General features: G+C 37.5%; 1 protein-coding gene across 1 annotated transcript in view; it reads right to left on the minus strand.

The window, feature by feature from the left end:
- Window positions 1-782: 782 nt before the first annotated feature.
- Window positions 783-22,813, minus strand: part of LOC110038768 — a 46,302-nt gene continuing 24,271 nt past the window's right edge. Inside the window, exons 4-5 of the mRNA XM_020743672.1 lie at window positions 14,321-14,460; window positions 783-1,468 (exon numbers count right to left, since the gene is read on the minus strand). Of these exons, the coding sequence (XP_020599331.1) occupies window positions 1,045-1,468; window positions 14,321-14,460 (564 nt within the window). The 3' untranslated portion in view covers window positions 783-1,044. The remainder of the gene's footprint in view (window positions 1,469-14,320; window positions 14,461-22,813) is intronic.

Raw genomic sequence — 22,813 nt, forward strand, 5'->3', positions numbered from 1 at the left:
CCGAGATCTAAAAAGAACCAAAAGAGAAAAAACAATATAATTGTTGTTTTTTAGTTTTTTTTGGGCATTTACATAGATACCAACCAACCAACACTTATATATTTACATATCTAACACCTAAACTTTATTTTTTTACGTTTATATCACCCACATATATATATCTTAGATTGTAACAACTTTATATTAAGATGATATTAATTAATATTATTTTTAAATTTTTAATTATTTTGAGCAAAAAACAAGCAGAACATTGAGACATAATTTTTTATTCGTAAGCAGCTCGCTAATTAATTAAGCTAAAAAAATTTATTCATGTTTGATTCACTTTGCTAGTTATTTAACGAACCAATTATTAAGTGCTTGCAAAAAACTATTTTGCAACCTTACCTAACACTAATCAAGAATCTCCAAGTGCGAATTTTCGTGCTCCTGCTCCAGGTTCCGTCCCATGATCGCGGGATTCCCCGTCATGCGGGGCGACGCACCCGTGCCAGTCATGGTCCATGGAGTCCAATTTGTGGGCAAGACCAACTCTCGAATATTTTTGCTGCACATTGAAAGGAATTTTGGCTGTGTTTATGCTAGAATTCGCAGGTCTGGCTTGCAAAAATGCGCAAAATTTCACGAGTTCTCCATGTCCGGGATTACATTTTGTCCAACACCTCTGGAAATGTTGACACTCTTGAATGCAGAAATGCCCAACACTCTTCTTTAATTTCAAACAAATATGATAGTAATCAATATCTAAATTTCATTTAAAAAAAAAAAAAAAAAAACTCCGAACGAACATATATTTCCAAACAACAGTCAAGATTCCAAGTTCCAAATTGTAATCACACACTTAACACCAATCCCTATACAATTATACAGAGACTCACCCCATGACAGAGAGAAAATATTACATCCGGACTCAATTTGCATCCGGTGCCATATGACAAGTGGTCCCCACCGCACTATACTAGCATTGGCCAGTGTTAAAAACGGCGGGGCCTACTTGACACGTGACGCTCCACAATTGAACTCCGGATGCATCCGAGATGACGGCTAAGACCACCGCCTCTTTATCTCAGATTTCCACCTCACCTCCTTGAGGTTTCCATCCGTTCCATAGTCTCTTTCCATAACAAGGTTAATCCCTTCATCAGAATACCAACTAATCCCAATACACAATGTTCCCTCTTTATCCACATCAACATATGTTGCCACCCCGCCCGGTAACCAGAGGATGGTAACATCATTCGAGTCGAGTTCTGCCTCCTCACCAAAGTATACTGAGCTTTCAGGCAAGCTCCTCTTCTTCAATGTCTCCATGCAGAGGTACACCAAAGATGGATCACCTTCTTCAGATGCTTCTACAGAGCTGAAGACTGGAGTCGCACTGACCTCAAAGACTTTCCAGGACCCAGCCAGTTCTGAGGGCTGAATTCGTCTTCTCTGAGATATTGGTCTTAGATCAAACGGCGTACTACTGTTTAGATCAAGCAGGAGAAAGAGAGAGAAAGATGACATCAAATACAGGTTTTGCACAGGAAGAGTTGCAGAAATGCTGAATGCAAGAGTTCTATCTGTTTAACCATGCAAAATTTACGTATGCACTGAAGGGATAAAGAGACAGTTATTCAATTTTCAAAAATTAAGTCCTGAACATGCATTGGTCCTGTTTCTAGCGACTTGAGGTCCTTCAAAAGAATGACAAAACTTTAGAATTGATCTTCCTTAAGAAGCATAGGCAAAACATGAAAATAAAGTGATATCTTTGTCTAGGCTGATCATAGTTAAAAAAGAGCTTCACTTTTTCAACAAATTTGTGCTAGATTCCCTGCACAGCTAGCCCATTAATATGATGTTAAAAGAAAAATCCAAAATCATGAGAATATTTACATACACAATTCTTATGTATTTACACATCTAATATCTAAACTTCTATATTTATATGCATAGCACTCAACTATTTAACCTTAAATAAAAAATACCACTATTAATAACTTTCTAAAAGTGAAATATACGTTTTAATGCAAAAATTTGACACTAAATAGTTATAAAAATAAATATCAAGCTTTAAATGTTAGATTTATATACATAGAAATTGTGTGATATGCATGTAAATTTCCCTTCTACTAATTATCATTTATCCCCCCCTAATGTTAAGATAATTGCCATATAGCACCTTCGGATGTGAGACAACAGCTCTAATCCAACTAGAGGTGTAATAGAAGAGGGATGACTCGGTCAGCCAAATTTTCACCGATATTCATCCTGACTTGTAGACATCAGAGGATCAAATGAATGGAGGATTAATCTTCCTAAATCATCACCACATAAACTCTTTTAATATTCATAAAATATAAATACAAAAATGTGGATTAAATAATCCTCAAATAAAATACATAACTTCTAAAAATAATTGAAATAAAAAATCATACATACCAAAAGTATTTATCTATGTAAATTTCCCTTCTACTAATTATCATTTATCCCCCCCTAATGTTAAGATAATTGCCATATAGCACCTTCAGATGTGAGACAACAGCTCTAATCCAACTAGAGGTGACCAAAAGTATTTATCTAAGTCAAAGACCACTGGATTCTATAAACCAAAAATATATAATAAAAAATTAGACAACAGATAAAGCATCTGACTAACGGTTGTTGACGGTTAAAAACTATAATAATCAATATTAAATGCTGCTAATTAAGCATCATTAAAATCAATTAAAGTCAACTAAAAATTGGGCCTTTTCAAATTGCTTTTCATGCCAATTTTATTATTTTTTTTTTCGCAAATGTTCCAGCATGCACTTAACAAAACCGGCCTAATGAAACAACTCGAGCTCAGTCTTTACTTTTCATTTCCTCTAATATGCACGAATCAAAAGTCGCAAGCCCTGCTTCCCATTTTCCTCTCTGGTTCAAAACTCACAGGAAGCCATCCCCACTTCTTCCTCTGGATCGCCGCAAAGCTGAAGTCCTCCCTTCCATACTGTCACTCCGAGAAGCCGCAATTGAAGCCCTCGCATCTTCCCTCTAGTTCTTTGTCTCGTGCGACTCCAAAATTCAAGTATAACTCCCTTCTAAGCATGGTTGATCTTGTTCATCTGTCATCTCTAGCCATCAAAACCTGTATCTTCTTCCCTATTCAAGAAACAAGCCTCATTTTCTTATTCACCTCTCAAGCGACCGCACTGAGAAGCCCTTCTTTGCCCAGACAGCGCCTTCTTCAAGCTTTAGAGTCGCACACGAACCTGCTTCTCCTTCAATTGTTTCGCAGCAACGATGGGAACGCCGCATGCAAAGGCTTCGGAAACTCCTAGAGACCTTGTTGAAGCCCTCTACTTTGGTCGTCTTCCTAAGTCACATCGTCACCCTCCATCTCGCTGATTGCACACTTGCTTCCTCTTCCATCTGAAAAGACACTGAATCCTGTCACTCTATTTCTTACAATATTCTAATTCGCCTGAAAATAATCAACAAAGATAGTTACTTTCTCATTCCTGATGTTAAGTGGAAATTTTCTCAAGAACTAGAGCTCAAGTTAAGAGAGAGAGACAAATGTCAAGCATATCAGTGCCTTCATCAACTCAAAAGCACTTTAATCATGCCAACTCGTCTCGATATAAGATGCAATCCACACACGGTTCATCGGCGACATCTAAGAAGTCAACCAAAAATAGAAAACTAAGAAGAGCACTATGACTAAAAGGATTATTAATAATTTGCAGGAGTATTATCAACCCACAAAAAAACCTATTAGGCTTGCAGAGTTCATGCAGGGACTCAAGATCATTGATTGAAATGGAGAAGATGAGAAAGAAATACTTCCCGTGAAACTTTGTCGACTCATATCATTGGCATCAAACATTTTCATAACTTTATCTTAAACCTCTATGATGCCAGAGTCCTGACTGACAACCTTAAAATTAGATGACAGTTTAAAAAATTTATGTTTTCCAAAAGAAAGTGAGCCCTTATCAGACTAAGTGTCTGTTTGAGGCACCAACAACTTAATAATAAGCTGCCACAGAAAGTTGCTGCGAAGAAGCTATCTCGAATAATCTGACTATCTGTTTATTTTTTGCAGTTTGAAAACAATTATGTTGCAACTATTTATGGACAAATGATCATTCTGCCCTTGTATAGTAATGTTATTTGCAACAGAACTGTTCATATCCATACATTATATACTTTAAAAATAAATATTCAGTCTAGAACATTACAAAATAAATATAGACACCACATTTAACAGTGAGTAGCATGACTACTAAATTAAAAAAAAAAAAGACTATTAAAACATCAATTAATAATATGATAATATTATTTTTAAAATGCATATGACGCATGTCATGAGCTAAGCCGACATCCAGCCTATCTGCCCACCAAAAATAGTCACAATTTTTCGTGATTCGCCGTGGGCACCTGAAAACCGTCTCCCATAGCTATGTGTCTGACGTGAGATTAACAAGGAACATTGAAATCCATGGTAGCAGTGCAATCCTCTCAAGGTACTAGAAATCCTCAAGCTTATTTTTTCTGAATGCTTATAAAAACATACCCTTAGACATAACAAAAGTAAATTTTGAAAACATAAGTAATTAATCATTGTTTTATGCAGTTGTGAGGTCTTAGATGACTCAGCATATAAACCAACGAATCTGTCATTACAAGAAGATAGTAGATTTTATAAAAGAAGGATTTGATTGCTTTTAACTCACGTAATACCACGCTCATGTGTCACATATGCATATCACCAAAAAAAACCATCCAAAAGAACCTAAAAAATGGTAGCACCCAAAAAAGAGAGCTTGCTTGTTTTCATTAGGATTTCACATGTGACACTAACCAATAACAACATACAGTCCACCCAAAAGAACTCATAATATCAAACGTCTCATCATAGACCATAGAAACTCACAAAAATGAATAAAAAATGCAAATAAAAAAGGAACACAAAATAGTAAATATCAAATGCATAAGGAACAAAAATAAACATGAACTGTATAAAATATTGATACAATAAATAGTGAATGTCTTCAACATTCATTACAATTAATAATATAATACAAACTAACATTCCCTCAAACCATACTCAAACTATCACATCTTTAATTTGTTCTCTCAACTCTGTCATCTCGTTTGCAACTTCACCATCTTTAGTGCAGGTCTCGAGAACATCAGTTTCAGTCTGTGATAAAGACTGTCCAAGCGGTACTCATATGTCTCGCTAGACATGTTTATGATCTTCGTACGCCCAATGGAAGTCGACGTCGTTGCGGGTAAGATGCCATCGAATATAATTTTAGAAATTCATCGTGGCAATCACAATCTGCACCTGTTTGAGAAATGGGTAAGATGATATATTGTAAAGTATAAACAATTTCTTCTTCCAAACCTAAAAGTCATCTCAATAACACCGCGTAAGGATGAATGTCTTTTGTTGAATATTTTTTTTCCTGACTCGCGCGACATTGCGTTCTTGCTCAAAATCAGATATGTGGTATCTCGTATCAGGATAGGGTTTGAGATACCCTCACTGCAACGGATACCAAACATCGACCAAATAGAATTTATCTGATGTGAATTGAATGAATAATGTTCAAGGAAAAGAGAATTAGGAAATTCGTTTAGTCTCAAGCAAATCTATGAATGAATGTAAGAAGTTATATTTATTATTCCGCGCTACAAATTTGAATATTCGATTGTCATGTGCATAGTCCTCCAAACCAGCCATGACAAAAGTGAAACACATGTTGAAGTCGCATGCAACCATGACATTCTGTGTTGGGCACCCACAATGTTAGATGAATGCAATCTTCTCATTATTTGAAACATGTGCATCAACGTGTGTTTCATCGATTGCTTCAATACAATTCTAGAAATATAATGAAGAGTTGCATAATTACGATATTTATATAAAAATTGAATGTAATAAATAGGAGAAATTACCTTAAAATATGACATATATCGCATATTGTGCAAAATCTCTTCGGATGTCCATTCAAATGTAGGATTTTTGGTTTTATGACATGTGAACAAAAAGTGTCAAGTGCATTCAACCCTACTGAGAAACATCTACAAATTATTTTGGAAAAGTACTAAAATCGCTTCATAACTCCTCACATTGATTCATTCTGCGATAATATGTAGAGATTATTGCCAACAGCTCTCGTGAAGTAGTTCCGGATGAGTCATGAAGTCTATGATTTCCGTGTAGTTCCTCCAACAGATCAATGAATACCGCCTGTGTCATGTGTAACATATTGCTAAATCCTGTTGAGTGCCCCTCCAACAACTCTCCAACCCATTTATCGCCATATGAGGACGTCATGGAAGGGGAGCGTTCTATGAACGTGTTATAATATTTGTACATCAAACATACGACAGTTGCAACTCTCCCGCGCCTTTCCCTAGTTGCATCCATGCAATTCTGTTTCAAAGTAGCTAAAACATATACATCAATGAATTAGTTACAATCATACAAGATTATGAATAAAATCAACATAAGCAAATAAAAATACATAAGTAAATAGAAAAATTAACGAGGAATGAAAAACTCTAAAATAAACTGGCATGTCCAATGGAGCATAACTATTCAAAGCAACATGAAAAACCATAAACAAATACAAATATCCTACAAGAATCCAATAAAAAAAGTGTCCATTAAATGTGAACACTCTCATGAAAATAATGTAGGTAAGTCACCCTACGGTCAGCAGACATCGTTATAAAAAACTTTTTCCGGGTCAAATCTTCAAGCAATTATATAAAGAACAATAACAACGGCATGTCCTTGTAAATTTCTAGAATTGCATCCAGAATTCGCATAACCAACTAGACAAGAACTTGTTTGTGAAGGGTCGGGGTGCATGAAGCTACCAATTGTGAGATCTGACTTCTAAGGAAAGCAACTCCCTCCTTTTCTTTTTCAACCCGGAGACACTTTGACCAGCTTGTGGACTCAATATCATGGAGGCTTGGACTGGGACCTTTATTTGAACACATGTTTGATGAGCTCCAAAATTTCATGAGATGCTACCAAACCCCACCTCACTGGGGGCACATGTATTGTTGACCGTTATCACGACACATCCAAACATATATAATTCAACTTCTCCTCCAGCTCGGGATTAATTCCCCTTTATTTAAATTTTTTTGCAGCAGCACCATCGACAAATTTATATAGCATGTAAAATTTGAACACATTAAAAATTGACAAAAATAGAAGATATTTAAAAAATGCTCATTGTCAGTCTCTTTGTCCACCACTCTTCAAAAGCATCAATTGTTCGCTTTACCGGATCCCACCCCAAGCACGCCAGACCTCGCTTTAATTCGTTCTAAATTTTTCAATCCTTTTTTAACTAACCTCATTTGTTATTCAACTGCATCCTATCAAATTCTCTGTCTGTACTTTCTTTGAATTTTTGAATAATATTTTGTTAGTTTTTCTTGTTGAAATAAATTGTCGGCCTATTACCCAATTCGACCTCCTTGAGAAAAATATCGCAAAGTACTAATTTTGTCTCTTTATCCCACATTGCAGATGAACCGACCTCTTTTATGTAAATTATTTTATTACTACCATGAAAAAAAAAACTAATTGACATAAATAGGAATGCCACAACTTTATCACCAATTACCACCAATGCCCCTCCACCCCACACTACAACCCCACCTACACATCACCACTGCCACCACCTCTACACAAAAACACCTTCAGACACCTACACATCCATAGCACCACCATCACCACCTCCACACACCAACACCTCCACACACCAACCACTACCTCCACAGCACCACCACCTCTACCTATCCACCAACACATCCTCTAACACAAATAGGAACCACACACCAACCACCACCTCCACACATTCACCAACACAAACATAACCACACACCAACGACCACCTTCACACATCCACCAACATCATTTAATACAAACACAACCACACACCAGCCACCACCTCCACAACACCACCATCTCTACACACAAACCAACTTACACCATCACCAAACATCAAAGGTAAAGATTAAACCGCACCTCATATTTTTCATTTGATGCACTTACATAAAAGACACCAGAAACATTGCTATTAACAAATCAATCACCCTCCTTTTGCCATTTGTCAAATTCTCACTCAAACGTCAAAGATAAAGATAAAACCTCACCCCATATTTTTCATTTGAGGCTACTAGATACAGGGCGCCCGAAACATTGCTATCAACAAATTAAGCACGCTCTTTTTCTCAAATTCTCATTCAAACATCAAGGATAAAGGTAAAACTCCATTCCATATCACATTCAATGACAAATTCGCAAAATCCAAATTTCAAATCATAAAGAGAAAGCCAAAAATAGTAAAATCCAAATTCTCATTTCAAACTGCAAATGAGAAAGCCACAAATCGCAAAGAGAAAGTCATTCCATCGAAAAAAATTAGGTGATACCGTGGGAGGACGGAGAGCACAGTAAACATAGAGGAAGCCAGCCGGAGCGAAGAGGGAGAGTAGAGAGGCAACCTGTTGCCACCAGAGTGAGGCGCGAGAGAGAAGTGATCGAGAGAGGCAATCAAGAGAGACGAGAGCAAATAAAATGCAGCCAGCCGGAGCGAAGAGGGAGAGTAGAGAGGCAACCTGTTGCCACCAGAGTGAGGCGCGAGAGAGAAGTGATCGAGAGGAGCGATCGAGAGAGGCAATCAAGAGAGGAGACGAGAGCAAATAAAATGAGAGAGAGAGGGCAAATAAAATGTGGGGTCAAACCCACAACCTGAGTTTAACATAATTTTTTTAGAAAAGCGGCCACACCGCTGTTTCCAAATGCTTCATTCAGTGTTTTCAGAACGCACCACACCAAATAAGCTGCCCCAAATGGGCCCCAAACTTACCTTGGACTGCAACAAAGGATGCCGGAGGAGTTTCGACATCGGGTGCTATAGAGGAAGACCAAGCTGAGGAGCGTGCAGCAGCAGTCTCACAAGAAGTAGAAATCGATTCCTAACCGAACAAATGAAGGAAGAGGGAGGCAAACTCGAGCGGTAGAGAGAGAGGGAGCAGGTGAGGCTTTCAATCGTTCGACGCTTTTGTCGCGAGGAATAGAGGAGGCAGAGGCGAACCGAACAACTGTTCAGTCGAGCAAGGAAGAGAAGCGAGCGGGGGTCCTTAGGCGCAAAGAAGAAGCGAACTGGAGGGGGAGCAGGTTTCTAAGCGAGCTTTAAAGGAAGGCAAAGGTCTCGAGTGGGAGAGACAAAGCGGGCGAATGCGGTGCTTCTGTGTGAAGAAGAATCAGCTGAGAGGGAGAGAGACGGGCTTCGGTGCAGGTTTCTGCCGAGAGGAAGGAGGCCCAATCGAACGAGAAGAAGAGGGGAAGAGGTGAGCGGAGCTTCAATGTCGAGTGGAGGCGAGTGAAGGGGGATTCGGTGTCGGCTTCTGCCGGGAGAAAGGAAGAAGTGACGTCGAGCGAGGGCGAGCAGTGCTGAGGGAGGCGAGGGAGAGAGAGAGAGAGCTCATAATCTGGTTGTGAGGAAGGGGAGGCCGAATGATCCGTTCCTGGTGGAGGAGAGAAGAGCAATTTTTGTATATCGCAATTTCGAAATGACTGTTACACGACGATGGGCGGGTAATTGATTACTGGCCTAATTGGAATATCATAATATCTAATTAAATTTTATTAAGGAGAACTTAGGCGGGATAATTTAAAATTTTAAATTTCAAATTACAAATTGGGTTGTCAGCCCGACCCGACATAATTGAGCTATGCTTAGCCCGAATTGAGCCTGAGTTGAGCCTAAACTCGTCTCTTTTAATTAAATTTAATATGCATCGATTTGTGTCGTTTGCGCGCGCGCGAAATCATAACAATATGGATGTTCTTTCTAGCTAAAGTCGACGTTTCGCTACGCAGTCCGTTTCGTCGTTCAGGGTCGTCCAAACAAGTTTGCCGACGGTCAGGTCAATTCGAGTCAACATCGTGCGTGGTGCAGTGAGTATGTAAATTGCGGCGTTTGCGAGTCACAAATGTTTCACCTAAGGTCTTCTGATTCTATGAGAACTCATTTTCGGGCCCTCTACATATTAGTCCTTAGCCCTTGCAACTAAAAGTTAAGTGCTTGGGACCACTCATGCCAGGTCTTCGCAAAAATGAGTCAAGAAGTGGTTCGAAGTCTATGAGAGGTGGGCTCCATTACTAGTCCGCTGGGATGGTCAATAAGGAACTCCTAAAGCTAAATCATGGTTCTAGGAATAGTAAACTAAGACCTCACTAAAAATGAGGTCAACAACGGGTAGCAAGTCGAGAAAGCTTGTGAGCGGCCAATCATGTGATTCGTGACACCTGAATGAAGAATCCATGGACTAGATGTGGAATAAATTGTGAGAACCAAAAAAACAGTTCCTTGCCAGAATTGCGAGGTCAATGGACCCACGAAGATTTGGTTGGTTCTAAGAAGCTTGATCAACTGCTTCATCTGATTATTTTAGGGATTCAGAGGATTCCAGGATGTTTCGGGTAGGATTCAATTGAGTTGTACTTGGTTCGGCGGTCTTCGTGAGTCCCTTCGCATTAGAGGATTAGGCTAGGGGTTTGTATGCCGGCTTACCGTGAAATTTCTAACACTTGTCCTAAGTATGGTTGAGCTTGTGAGAGTAATCACAAGTGGGGTGACCGGTTTGTGGTGCCACAGACAAGAGCTTTGCACTATTTAAGATCAAGGCAGACGATTTAGCTGAAGGAGTAGAAGCACTGAGCATGGCAAGTCTCCTGCTTTCTTCTCGACGAATATAAGTAAAAATAGCGCGAGCGGAAGAAAGAGAATCCCAACCAAGAATACGGCCCCGAACTTCGCGAAGTCCTTTACTTCGCAAAGTCCTTTGTTAAGGCCAACAAGTAATTGGAACTTACGATCTTTTTCTATGATCTTCTAGAGGAGGGATAAGTCGTTCAGAGAATCCCATGTATAGTTGTAATACAAATCGCATTTCATCCATAATGCAACATGGTCATCATAGTACTGGGTCACGGTCCTCGACCCTTGATTGACCTCTCGGATCTTTTGAGATATCTCATATGATTGGCCAGAATTTCTTACATCCGAGTAGGTAATCATAAACAACCGTCCAGAGAGCACTAGCTGAAGGAAGGGACACGTGCAAATGACCAATTGAAGTTTCCATGGAGTTGATCAACCATGAGATGACCATGAAGTTCTCCACTTCCCAAGCTTCATATGTTGGGTTGAACTTTGGAGGCTCACGAATCTTTGTTGTGAGGTGACCGAACTTCCCACATTCTTTAATGAACAAAGAGACCACTTAGGACCATTGGAAGAAGTTGTTTCCCTTCAACTTACGAGTTGTGATCAAGAAATTCATGTTGGCTTCCGGTCCTCCGGACTGCACGAAAGAGAGCTCTGGAGTAGATCCTCCGGTGGAGTCAAGAACGCCTTCCGAGGGTTATTTATTGAAAGTATTAACCATAATTCCAACTGAGCCAAATAATATGTTGTTGTGGTTCTAAGTCATCGAAGAATTTTGGTAAAATCACGAAAAACAGATACAAAACAGACAACAATAACTGTGGGAATTGTAAGTTATACGAATTGCAGGGATCCTTAAACGAACAACATAACATGGGGCTCCAACAGGCAGTAGGGATTCCTCTAGCGGAAACTACAGGACTTGCTCTGGCAGACTGCAAAAACCTGCAGGAAGAGCGAAAACTGCAGGCAGGAAGAAGCCTGTTGTTCGCAGAAACTTGCTAATGTTCTCTGAACGCAAGTTTTCTGGAATTCCAGCTGTTCCAAGTGAAATAAAAGTAACCAAGAAGAATGGGGTATTTAAACCCAGTTAAAATAGATAGTAAAAATGAAAAGCAATAAAAACATAATAAAATAACTAGGAAAAAAAATAAAACAAAATAAGGCAAAAAAGAGACCTACATAATCACATAATAACTCAATATATAATTTTTTTAAGTAATTAATTTTAATTCATTTTCAATTCATCTATTTTGCTAATTGGCTATAACCTTAATAATGGTTATAGTAAAACAAACTAAAAGGAAAAAAAAAACATGCATGAAAAATCAATTTGTGGTAAAAAAAAATCATTTTAAATTACTGCTATGTTAAATTGAGCTTAATTTAAGAATTTCCTAAAATTTAAATAAATTTTTATTGCTAAACTATTTATACATAAAAGTGAGTTCTCGATTACTATAGGGAAGAATTCATCACAAAACTAACTTAACGGTCAAAGTGAGATACTCAATTACTAAAAAAAATAAATTATTTATGAATTAATGCTTGGCACTGCTTATTAGTCAATCTATTTGTTGTATTTGCATTAAAAATTCTTTAATATTAAGCAAAATCCTTTTAATCATAATATTTATTTTACATAAATGACCACCTATTAATTCCAATTCATAGTATTTCATAAAAAATGTATAATCAAATATAAATATGGAATATCATGTCACATTACATTCTTAATACATATTATCAAATTTAATTGTTAAAGGGTACATACATGTTAAAGAACACCATGTATGAATAATCATATTCGATAAAGATGATCCAAGAAATATCATGTTATGTTGTGAGCAAATATAATAATGTGAAATGCATAAGAAAAGGCAAAAGTTCTAACGAGACGAGTCTCGATCAAAAACTAAATTAAATCACGACACTTATTATTAATATTGGGACGATTCGACTAGTATAAGAGAGCAACTGAAAAGTGCAACACTTAACTGACAAATCTTTATTCGTAGTTATTATAGTTGAAAGACAGAGTGAAAATTTAATGGAATTTAATATATCAAAGCATATGCAATTATCATATGATACTTTTAATATAAAATATTAAAAATAAGAAAAAAAAATGAAAGTAAATTAAGTAAATACATAAATGATTTAGCTAACAATGCAATATAAAAAATTCCTTAGAAACAATTTTATTTCTTTCTAACAAGTGTTGCATTTCCTCATATGATGATGTTCTAACTATTTTAATCATCACGCATGTTTATTCAATATTACAAATTTACTAAGTCAGTTGTGATTATAAATATAAATACTCGTGTTATTCACCGACCATTATAAATATTATTTCATTCTTGTAATTTAGAAACTTATTTTAGTATTATTGAACTCATTAAGTGTGGAGTTCATCAGATATAATTATATCTGTTTTCAGTTAGAACAAAGGTGCAAGTAGATTGTTAGTCAAATAATCTACTATTTTATTATACAAGTAGATTGTTAGTCAAATAATAACAGCAGATAAAATTGTTACCTATTTTATACAATTGAGTTTTTATAAAAAATTGTGGTATTTGATGTAAATAATGATTTATTGGAACGTATGATTTTATATTTGAATTTTTTTTAAGCTTTATATTTTATTTTAGAATTGACCAATATATGCTTTCATATTTATGTTTCATAAATATTAGAAAAATTTAAATATAAGAATTTGTTTGGTGATGAATCAGAAAGAATATTTCACCATCATTGATCCTGATGAATACAAGTCAAGACTCAAGACGAGTGCTTGTAAAAATTAGGTTGACTAAGTCATCCCTCTTTTGTTATACCACTGCGTGGCCTAAGGGAGCCAACTGGGGTCTAACATAAGGTCTGACAAAATATCAACAACTCCTTTATATCATCTTTTACATCTAACTACCACTAAATTAACACTAAAATGACTCTTTTACACTAAAGAAAATTAATGAAAAGGTGTATTTGATATTTTAACAAAATAAAACAAATTAGGCTTTAAGAACCACTTATGTGTTCAAATTTAATGTGACTTCAATATGATCAAATATTAAATATCCCTTTCTATCATATATTTTGAGGATAAAAAATAAATTTTAATATTAAACTTATAGAAGTTAGATGGTAAGGGACATATGAGACGTATTTGATATATGGTCAAACCTCAGCTAAAACATAAGGGAGGTAAGTAATACATACCTTGCATTAAGAACAAAAACTACAATTAAGTTTTTTAGCTCCTAAAGATTCTTTTTCAATGCTCAAGATTAAAGTATACAAAATATTAATGGCCCAATGATTTCCTGTAATCACAATGGCGATAAATCACGGTTTGTCAATAATAAATTTTTTGTATGTGTAATATTCTAGCAAATTAGATACCGCAACAATATTCAACAATGACCCTACTGTTAGGCTTTCCAACCAATAAGATGTCTCAGGCAAAAAAAAAATAACAAAATGAAAAATGATGAATGCAAGGATAGCAACATTTAAATTTTTCAAGTATTAGTAAATATTTTTCAAGGCATTGTAATACTTACTCTCCAATAGAAATATTAACTGGGCTGACCCACTCTTCTTCATAAACGGCAACCCTTGTTATTTGGATATTTGCACCGCCATCATTAAATTCTATGGTATGAACAATACGCAGTCTCTTGTGGCAACCTTTCACTAAACACTACACATTGAAATTGAACATATGATTTAATGATAATGAACCGATGCTGTAAAGTGAGAAATAATTTCCACTTGTTAAAGAGAGCACAACAGTCATCATAGCTAATTGAAACTCAAAATCACAGCATGTCAATAAAGATCAATTCAAAATCATTTGTTATTTAGAGATCAGTAACGAAAAGCTGAAAGACATTGATAAATCAAAGTTAATGGGTCATGTTCAGTGGTTTTAGCAAAATGCAATGAAACTAAACTTCCACAGGCTAACCAACATATTAGTTTAAGAACAAATTTCATGCAGTGAATATAAGGATAAATAACATGAATAATTTAAGCATGATAAATAAAATTAATATGGAACATCATTTGCCTTCAGACCATCTTATTGCCATAATCTTTTTCATTAAAGAGCTTAGGCCAGAGTTAAGCTGCAATTAACCAAGATTTCTACATGATACCTTATCTAAGACTTTGGATAATATAAACAAGTTAGGACTACCACTCTTGTAATTAAAATCACTAACGACAGGGCATTAAAATAAGTTAATGGAATATAAAAGGGAAACAATTTCAATAAACTTGCATACTATTTCAAGCAATGATAGACCAAATAATTGATATAATTTATTGAGTTGAAGTCCATACAAAAAAATCATTATCTTATCCTCTCAAACAATGACAAAAGAATCATCTCTAGTTGAATCTTATACTATCAAATAAATTATAAAGCATGAATTCTTTCGAAGAAGCATTCAATGCAAGAGATTTGTAACTACGACATGAGTTTAAATTTGGACCTATACCACTATTAGAACATGACTAAAAGTCGAAGCATAAGCTTAACAAGAGTTGAAATTTGATTCTAAGATTTAGTATAACATCAAGTCAGATCAAAATTAGGATAATAATCTATCATTAAACTTATAATCATATCTAAATAGAAACCTCTACGAGAAAATAAGTCTACAACTAGAAATAAAATTGAACCTATACCAAAACAAAAGTTGGAATTTGAGTCTGAAATTGAATGAGTATGAGCTTAATTCAAATGAAAATATCAAATAGACATTGAATTTAAAATTGAAAGTAAACATACAACATATATGAACCTAATCTATAAATAGGAAGTTGTGAATATGAACTGTTATGGAAAACTGGGTCTACTTATCAATATGAACCTAAATTTCAAATTGAGTGTGCATCTAGCCTTGAATACAAAGTGACCAAAACATATATTTAGTAGTCCAATGCAACAAGCGATAAAGTGAACCCTCTTAATGTTAAATCAAACTTGGGCCTATCCAATATAGTATATTCATCGAACAAATTAATTTAACTACTGATGAAAACTTTAATGAAGTTATTTATACTAAAGAAACTAAAATTAATTTTCTTTTTAGTTCTTGTTTTCTATATAAATAAGGTCACAATGGTTGTATTAGGTAGAAAGTGAAATGAATGAATAATCTCATGAATTTGTTAATAAAAAAAGCCATAAAAGAAACTTAAATTCTAAGGGTCCGTTTGGCGTGGCGGAACAATTGTTGGGCGGTTTCAAAATGCAAATTCATTTGTTTGGAGAAGGTGGTGTGGCAGCATCTTCAACGACGTTTGTTATGTTATTTTTCCCCTCCCTCCCCCGCGTTTCTGCCTTAGCTCCTTCGCATCTCTGCCCTTCGCGTCTCTGCCTCTCTTGCGTCTCTGCCCTAAGGACATCTCCTCTCTCCCGTCTATGCCGTAAGAAGTGCTCTACCCTCGCTCTCCCACGGTACCCTTTATCATTCATCTTTGCAATTTGAGGTTGATTTGGAATGTGTGGCTTTCTTTGTGCGATTTGTGGTTTTGCTCTACCATGAAATCAATAATACACTAGAACATGAGATTTTAGATTTTGGTATCCTTTGCCATTTGTTTTGTTGTTTGTGCTTTTTGCTTTACTCGGTTTGTGGATTTAGGGCCTTTTGGGATTTACTTTTTTTGGTTTGTGGTCCCTGGAATATACGAATTTGAGATTTGTTGGATCTGGAATGACTAGAATTGGATTTTGTCGCCTCTGAAATGAATAAACTTGGAATGCGCTTCTCTTTGTGGATTCAGAAGGCTGGGATGTCTTTTCTAGTTGATGGCCTCTATATATGCTTAACTTCTTATTTCGATTTGTCTGGGTGGGTTGCCCTCTTTCTCGGATGGAATGTTTTGATGTGAAACCAAAAAAAAATGGATGGTTTTCAGCTTTGGGAAATTGATGGAGTGGAGGCAGTGAATTAGGCTTGGGGTTATGAGGAATTGTTCAATGGTGTTTTGTGGATGTTTTTGAAAGAAATGGGGCAACATTTCATTGAGTGGAATAAAGGTGTGGATGTCATTAAGTGCTCTCAGGTCTAAGGCCTTTGAAGGCCATGGGAGGCCTTGGAATGCTATGGAGGTGATGAAAATGTGTTAGAATGCTTCAAACATTCTCAAGGAAGTTTTCGGTGGTAGTCGTGGTGTGTGTACATGAGAGTGGTACTGGTGGTGTGTTGATGTACTAATGGTTGGTGTGGTAGATGGGAGTAGTGGTGTGTTGGGTTGGAGGTGATGGCGTGATTGTGTTGATGATAAGGTGGTGTGTGTACATGGGAGTAGTGGTGGTGTGTTGTTGGTGTTGGGGTGGTAGGGTGGTGGTGTGTTGGTGTGAGGATGGTGGTGTGTTGGGTTGATGATACGATGGTGGTGTGTGTACATGGGAGTGGTGGTGGTGGTGTGTTGATATGGTGGTGGTTGTGTTGGGTTGGAGGTAGTGGTGTGTCGGGTTGATGATATGGTGGTGGTGGTGGTGATGTGTTGGTGTAACGTCCAAATTTAGAGAAATCAAAGCCCCGTTTGAGTCGGCGTTCGGCGGCCTTACAATGCAAAATTGAGCTGTTTAGGACGCGGTGAGTCGTACTTACCTAAAACATGGGTCGTGGGTTGGACTCTGCGACCCGCGTTTCTTACTGATTTTATTACAGCGTTGCTTTCCTTTTTTTGCGATTTGGAGCATTGCAATCATCGTGTGCCCTAACCTGCATTTGTCGTGTGCAATCTCTTGGCCTATGCAATCTCTCGCTTCCTCCTCTCCTTCTCGCTTCCTCCTCTCCTTCTCGCCCCCTGCGATCCTCCCGTCTCTGTTCCCCAGTGGTAAGCAACAATTGATGTCATTTTTATGGAAGTTTACATACATACCACTTCACTTCTGATGCAGTTACATACCCTCCACCTAAACCACATTTTTTTATCGAAGTTTACATACATACCACTCAATCCTTGAGTAGGTTACTTTGATGTTATTTTTATGGAAGATTAAATACATATCACTCAATTCTGATGCAGTTACATATCTTCCACCCCTGCACTTTTTATGGAAGTTCACATACATACCACTCAATTCTTGAGTAGGTTAGTTTGATGTTGTTTTTATGGAAGATTACATACATACCACTCAATTCTTGATAGGTTATTTTTTATGCAGTTGCATATCTTCCACCTAAACCGCACTTTTTATAGAAGTTTACATACATGCCACTCGATTCTTGATAGGTTATTTTTTATGCCATTTTTATGGAAGATTACATATGCATTCCACTTAATTCTGATGCAGTTACATATCTTCCACCTAAATTGCACTTTTTTATGGAAGACTACATACACACCACTCGATTCTTGAGTATGTTACTTTGATGTCGTTTTTACGGAAGATTACATACACACCACTCAATTCTGATGCAGTTACATATCTTCCACCTAAAATGCACTTGTTATGGATGATTACATGCATGCCATACGATTCTTGAGTAGTAGTTAGTTCTACAGGTGCCCGCGGTGGGCAGGTAGTCCGGAGAAAGTTCTACATGTGCCCACGGTGGGCAGACAGTCAGAAGAAGTGTGAGTTCTTCCGGTTGGCAGACAGTCTGACAGATTCTACTGCCGACAGTGAACAAGAATGGATAACATCTCTGGAAGACGACATAGCTCGTGACATACAACGTCAGCATTTAAAAATCAATATTAACATATAACTAATTGTAATTTTAATAGTTTTTTTTATTTTTTTTAGCAATCTTAATACTCACTGTTAAGTGAGGTGTATATAGATTTTTGTACTGTTCTAAAGCAAATTTTTGCTTCTGAAGTATCAAATATATGACTATGATAGTTCTGTTATAAACAACATTACTACACGAAAAAAATAATCATTTGTCCAAAAACAGCTGTCGCACAGTTGTTTTCCAACCGCAGAAAACAAACAACCAGCCATTTTATCCGCAACAGCTTCCTCTTCTCCACAACAGCTTCTTGACACAGCTAAACAACTTAATGATAAGCTGCAACAGCTTATTGATAAGCTGCAGTAGCTAATTGATAAGCTACAACTACCCCAAACTAAACTATTCAAAATGTTGAGGCCCGACCTAAACTTTTCTACAAGCTTTCATCCTCAAAGTAATGGACAAATCGAGGGGATCAATGCCCTCTTAGAGCTATCCTCTTAGAGTGCCCTCTTAGAGCTATATTTGCGTCACTATGTGAGTGCAAATCAACAAAATTGGGCCAAATTGCTGGATGTGACACAATTCTCCTTCAATTTACAAACAAGTGAAGCCACCAACAAGCGCCATTTTGAGATAATCATGGGACAAGAACCCATAACTCCCCTTTCCCTCACAACCAACTATGAAGGAAAAAGTCCAGCAGCTTTCAAGTTTGCTAAGTCTTGGAGTGAGCAAAGGGAGCTACCTAGAGCAACATTTCACTAAGCCGCAAGGATGATAAAGAAGCAAGCACATAAAAAGCGGAAGTATATCAAGTTTAAAGAAGGAGATCTAGTCCTTGTAAAAACTTCTACCCAACAATTCAAAACATTTCAAAAGGTACATAAAGGGTTGATTCGAAGATATGAAAAGCCTTTCGAAGTAATGAAGCAAGTGGGAAAAAACTCCAACAAACTCAATCTTCCACCAAAACTAATGATGCATCCAGTCTTTCGTGTAAGCATATTGAAGCCCTATCATGAAGACATGAAAGACCCTTTAAGAGGGATTTCAAAGCGAAGAAGTTGAAGAAATACTGGCAAACAAGGTGATCAGACGACAAGGGGTGTCAAACTACAAGGAGGATCTCATCAAGTGGAGAAGATTGTCTGATAACAAAGCTAGTTGGAAGCATGAAGACACACTATGACAATTCAAGGAAAAGATCCAATAGTATCAAGGGAATTGCGCAATGAGGGCATTACAAGCTTAAGTGGGAGAGAGTGTCACACTTTATATCTCCAAAGAAATTTGTAAGCCAACCATGGGATGAAAGATTCTAGAAAAGTCTAGATGGAGGAGAGCAACCCAAGTAACTATAGAAGACTCCACCACATTCTAGAGAAAGTTATAAGGAAAAAGTCCATGAAGAACTCAAGAATAACCTAGAAGGATCTAGGGTTATATATATATATATATATAGGATTTGCACCTCGATGGCAACGCGAGTAACCAGGAAGCATGGCTCGATCATACGCTGGCGTGACCGCCGACGGCGTTGGTGACGCGGGTAAAAGGTATCGTTCTTATGCCAACGTGACCATAGATGGCGTTCCAAACTTCCCTTCTGTCTACTACGACTCACTCGCACTCGGTTATGATACTTCCTTCGTTTGACGTCCTGGCCGGAAAGGGGGTAAGCTGGCCCTCTTCCTCTCTAATGATGAGAACGGCAAACTCGCCTCTTCCTGCCGACTTCATCTAGTAGGAAAACTCCTTTATGGGTATTCTAAAATGGAGTTCCTTCGAAAGCATTTCGAACTGATGAAGCTCATGAAGCTTACCGGAGATTGGAAGATAGGACCTTTGGATGGAAGACACATTTTAATTCAGTTGTCCAATGAGGAGGATTATACGCGTCTGTTTGCTAGGCGCATGGTGTGGTTTGAGGATTGTGGAATCAAAGTCTTGAAATGGTCAGCTAATTTTGATCCTAAAGCTGAGGCTCCGATCATCCCTGTTTGGCTTCGGTTCCCAGGTTTGAAAGTTCATCTTTTCAACCATGAAATTCTGTTCTCCTTGGCTGCTATGTTTGGGAGACCCTTGAAATTAGATGCTCCCTATAATCTCACGAGAATGACTATGGCTAGAGTTTTAATCGAACGAGATGTTACCTTACCCCCACCTGATGAGGTTTGGATTGGATCGGCTCACAATGGATATTGGCAGCAGGATTTATTAGAACAACACCCCTCTTATTGTACTCATTGTCGAATGTTTGGCCATGATCAGAACCAAAGCTTCAAGCTACATCTTGAATTGAGGAAAGCAGGAAATTTGAAACAATCACAGATAGAGCAGGCGCCTTTGCTCCCTGTGGAAAATGCTGAGGTTTCTCCAGCAGATGCCATGGCTGCCGTCCCCCACCCAACTGTTACCCCTTTGGTCTAGACCGAGGGACCACAGGTTGGGCGTGTCGTGCAAGTCATACCTGCTCTCCCGCCTACTACTTCGAATGCTAAGAGGGCTCGACTCTCATCAGTCTCTCTCCCTGATGCATTGAATACTAATAATAATCAATATCCTATTACCTCTAATGCTATTTACCCGGTTGGGAGAATTGAGCAGGTGTCACCTGTTCCGGATCCTCCTATCATTTCTATTTCTGAGGAAGCTTGTCCTTCTTCGGCCTCTCTTCCTGACGCTTTGAATACTGATAATATTTCTCTATATTCTCATCATTTTGATGCCCTCTCTGATACTCCTTTGGAGGATATTTCTAAAATTTTAAGGAATGAATGACATGTTCAAAAGTATTGTCGGAGGAAGTATAGAGAGCAAGAGGAAGTGCAAAAACACAATAGTGGGAATACCTTGTTGGATATGAATCACTATTTTTCAGATGGAGAAAATTGACGGACCCGAACTAAATTTTCTAGGAAGGGTCATATGTCTACTCATGTTTAATGTCCTAATTTGGAATATCAAGGGAGTTACGGATCCTTACTCCCTTGGTAGACTCAAGTCAATGATAAGGATTCATAAGGTCGGTATCTTTGCTATTTTGGAACCTTTGGTCTCCTCTCCGGATGATCGCATGTTGGGTAAATTCAAATACTTTTCCTTCTTTGCTAATTGCTCTAACAAGATTTGGTTGTTTTGGCGGAAGCATATCACAGTTGATGTCCTTATTGATGATAGACAGTTTGTGCACACTTTCTTTTCTATAAATGTTTTCTTTGGATGTCTCACTTTTGTTTACGCAGGGACTACTAATGTTGTTAGATATGATCTTTGGCACAAACTTTCTGATATGGGTGCCTTAATCCATCAGAAATCAGAAGTGGATTGTTGGAGGGGATTTCAATATGGTGATGCATGAATCTGAAAAATTGGGAGATCGGAGAATTGACACCACTTTAACTGATAAATTTACTGGAGCTTTGGATTTGGCTTGCATTTCTGATCTAGGCTTTGTTGGTTCCAAGTTTACTTGAAAAAGGGGAAAGCTTTTTTAACACCAAAATAGGTGTTTTGCTAATCAGTTGTGGATTGCTTCTTATGATTTTTCGCAAGTTCAACATCTTTGCAGATCTGGGTCAGATCACAACCCCCTTCTTTTGTCCTTTGATTTTTTCCAAAAAGATTTTCAAAAATGTCTCCAATTATCATTTTCGTTATTTAAATGTTTGGGCTAGACATGATGATTTTATTCGAGTCATTGCTACTAATTGGAGGTATGAGGAGGTGGGCAATGCTTGGTTCACTCTCTGGAAGCTCCATAAAAAGGTGGCTTCTGCTTTAAGATCTTGGAACTGGAAAATTTTTTGAGATGTTCACGCTAGAGTTAAGAGTGTTAAACAAAGGGTCAGTCTCTTACAGGCTCTTGATGAATCTTCTGATGATATTATCCATGACTTACAGGAGGCTAATAAAGAATTATTGGAGGCCTCCCTTTGGGAGGAGGAATTGTTGCAACAAAATGCTGGGGAAACCCACTTCTCTCAAGGTGATCGAAATACCAAATACTTCCATACTTGCATTAAACAAAGACGAGCCAATAATACTATTGTGAGGATTAAAAATGATGAGGGGAGCTGGATTACTGGGGATGAGGAGATTGGGGAGAGCGATATTTATTTCTCTAAACTTTTTGAGCTTCATGAGACATCGGGCTCTATTGATGCTTCTTTATTTGATGATGTACGGATGATTTTGATGATGTACGTCATCACATGGTGGATCTCGATCTCTGTGGTATCCCTTCAGATGAGGAAATTTATTCTACTCTTCTGGACATTAATTGCAACAAGGCTCCTGGGCCTAATGGATTCACCTCTGCTTTCTATATTAAATACTGGAGTA

The sequence above is a fragment of the Phalaenopsis equestris genome, unplaced genomic scaffold, assembly GCF_001263595.1.
Source record: "Phalaenopsis equestris unplaced genomic scaffold, ASM126359v1 Scaffold000002, whole genome shotgun sequence".
NCBI lineage: Eukaryota > Viridiplantae > Streptophyta > Magnoliopsida > Asparagales > Orchidaceae > Phalaenopsis > Phalaenopsis equestris.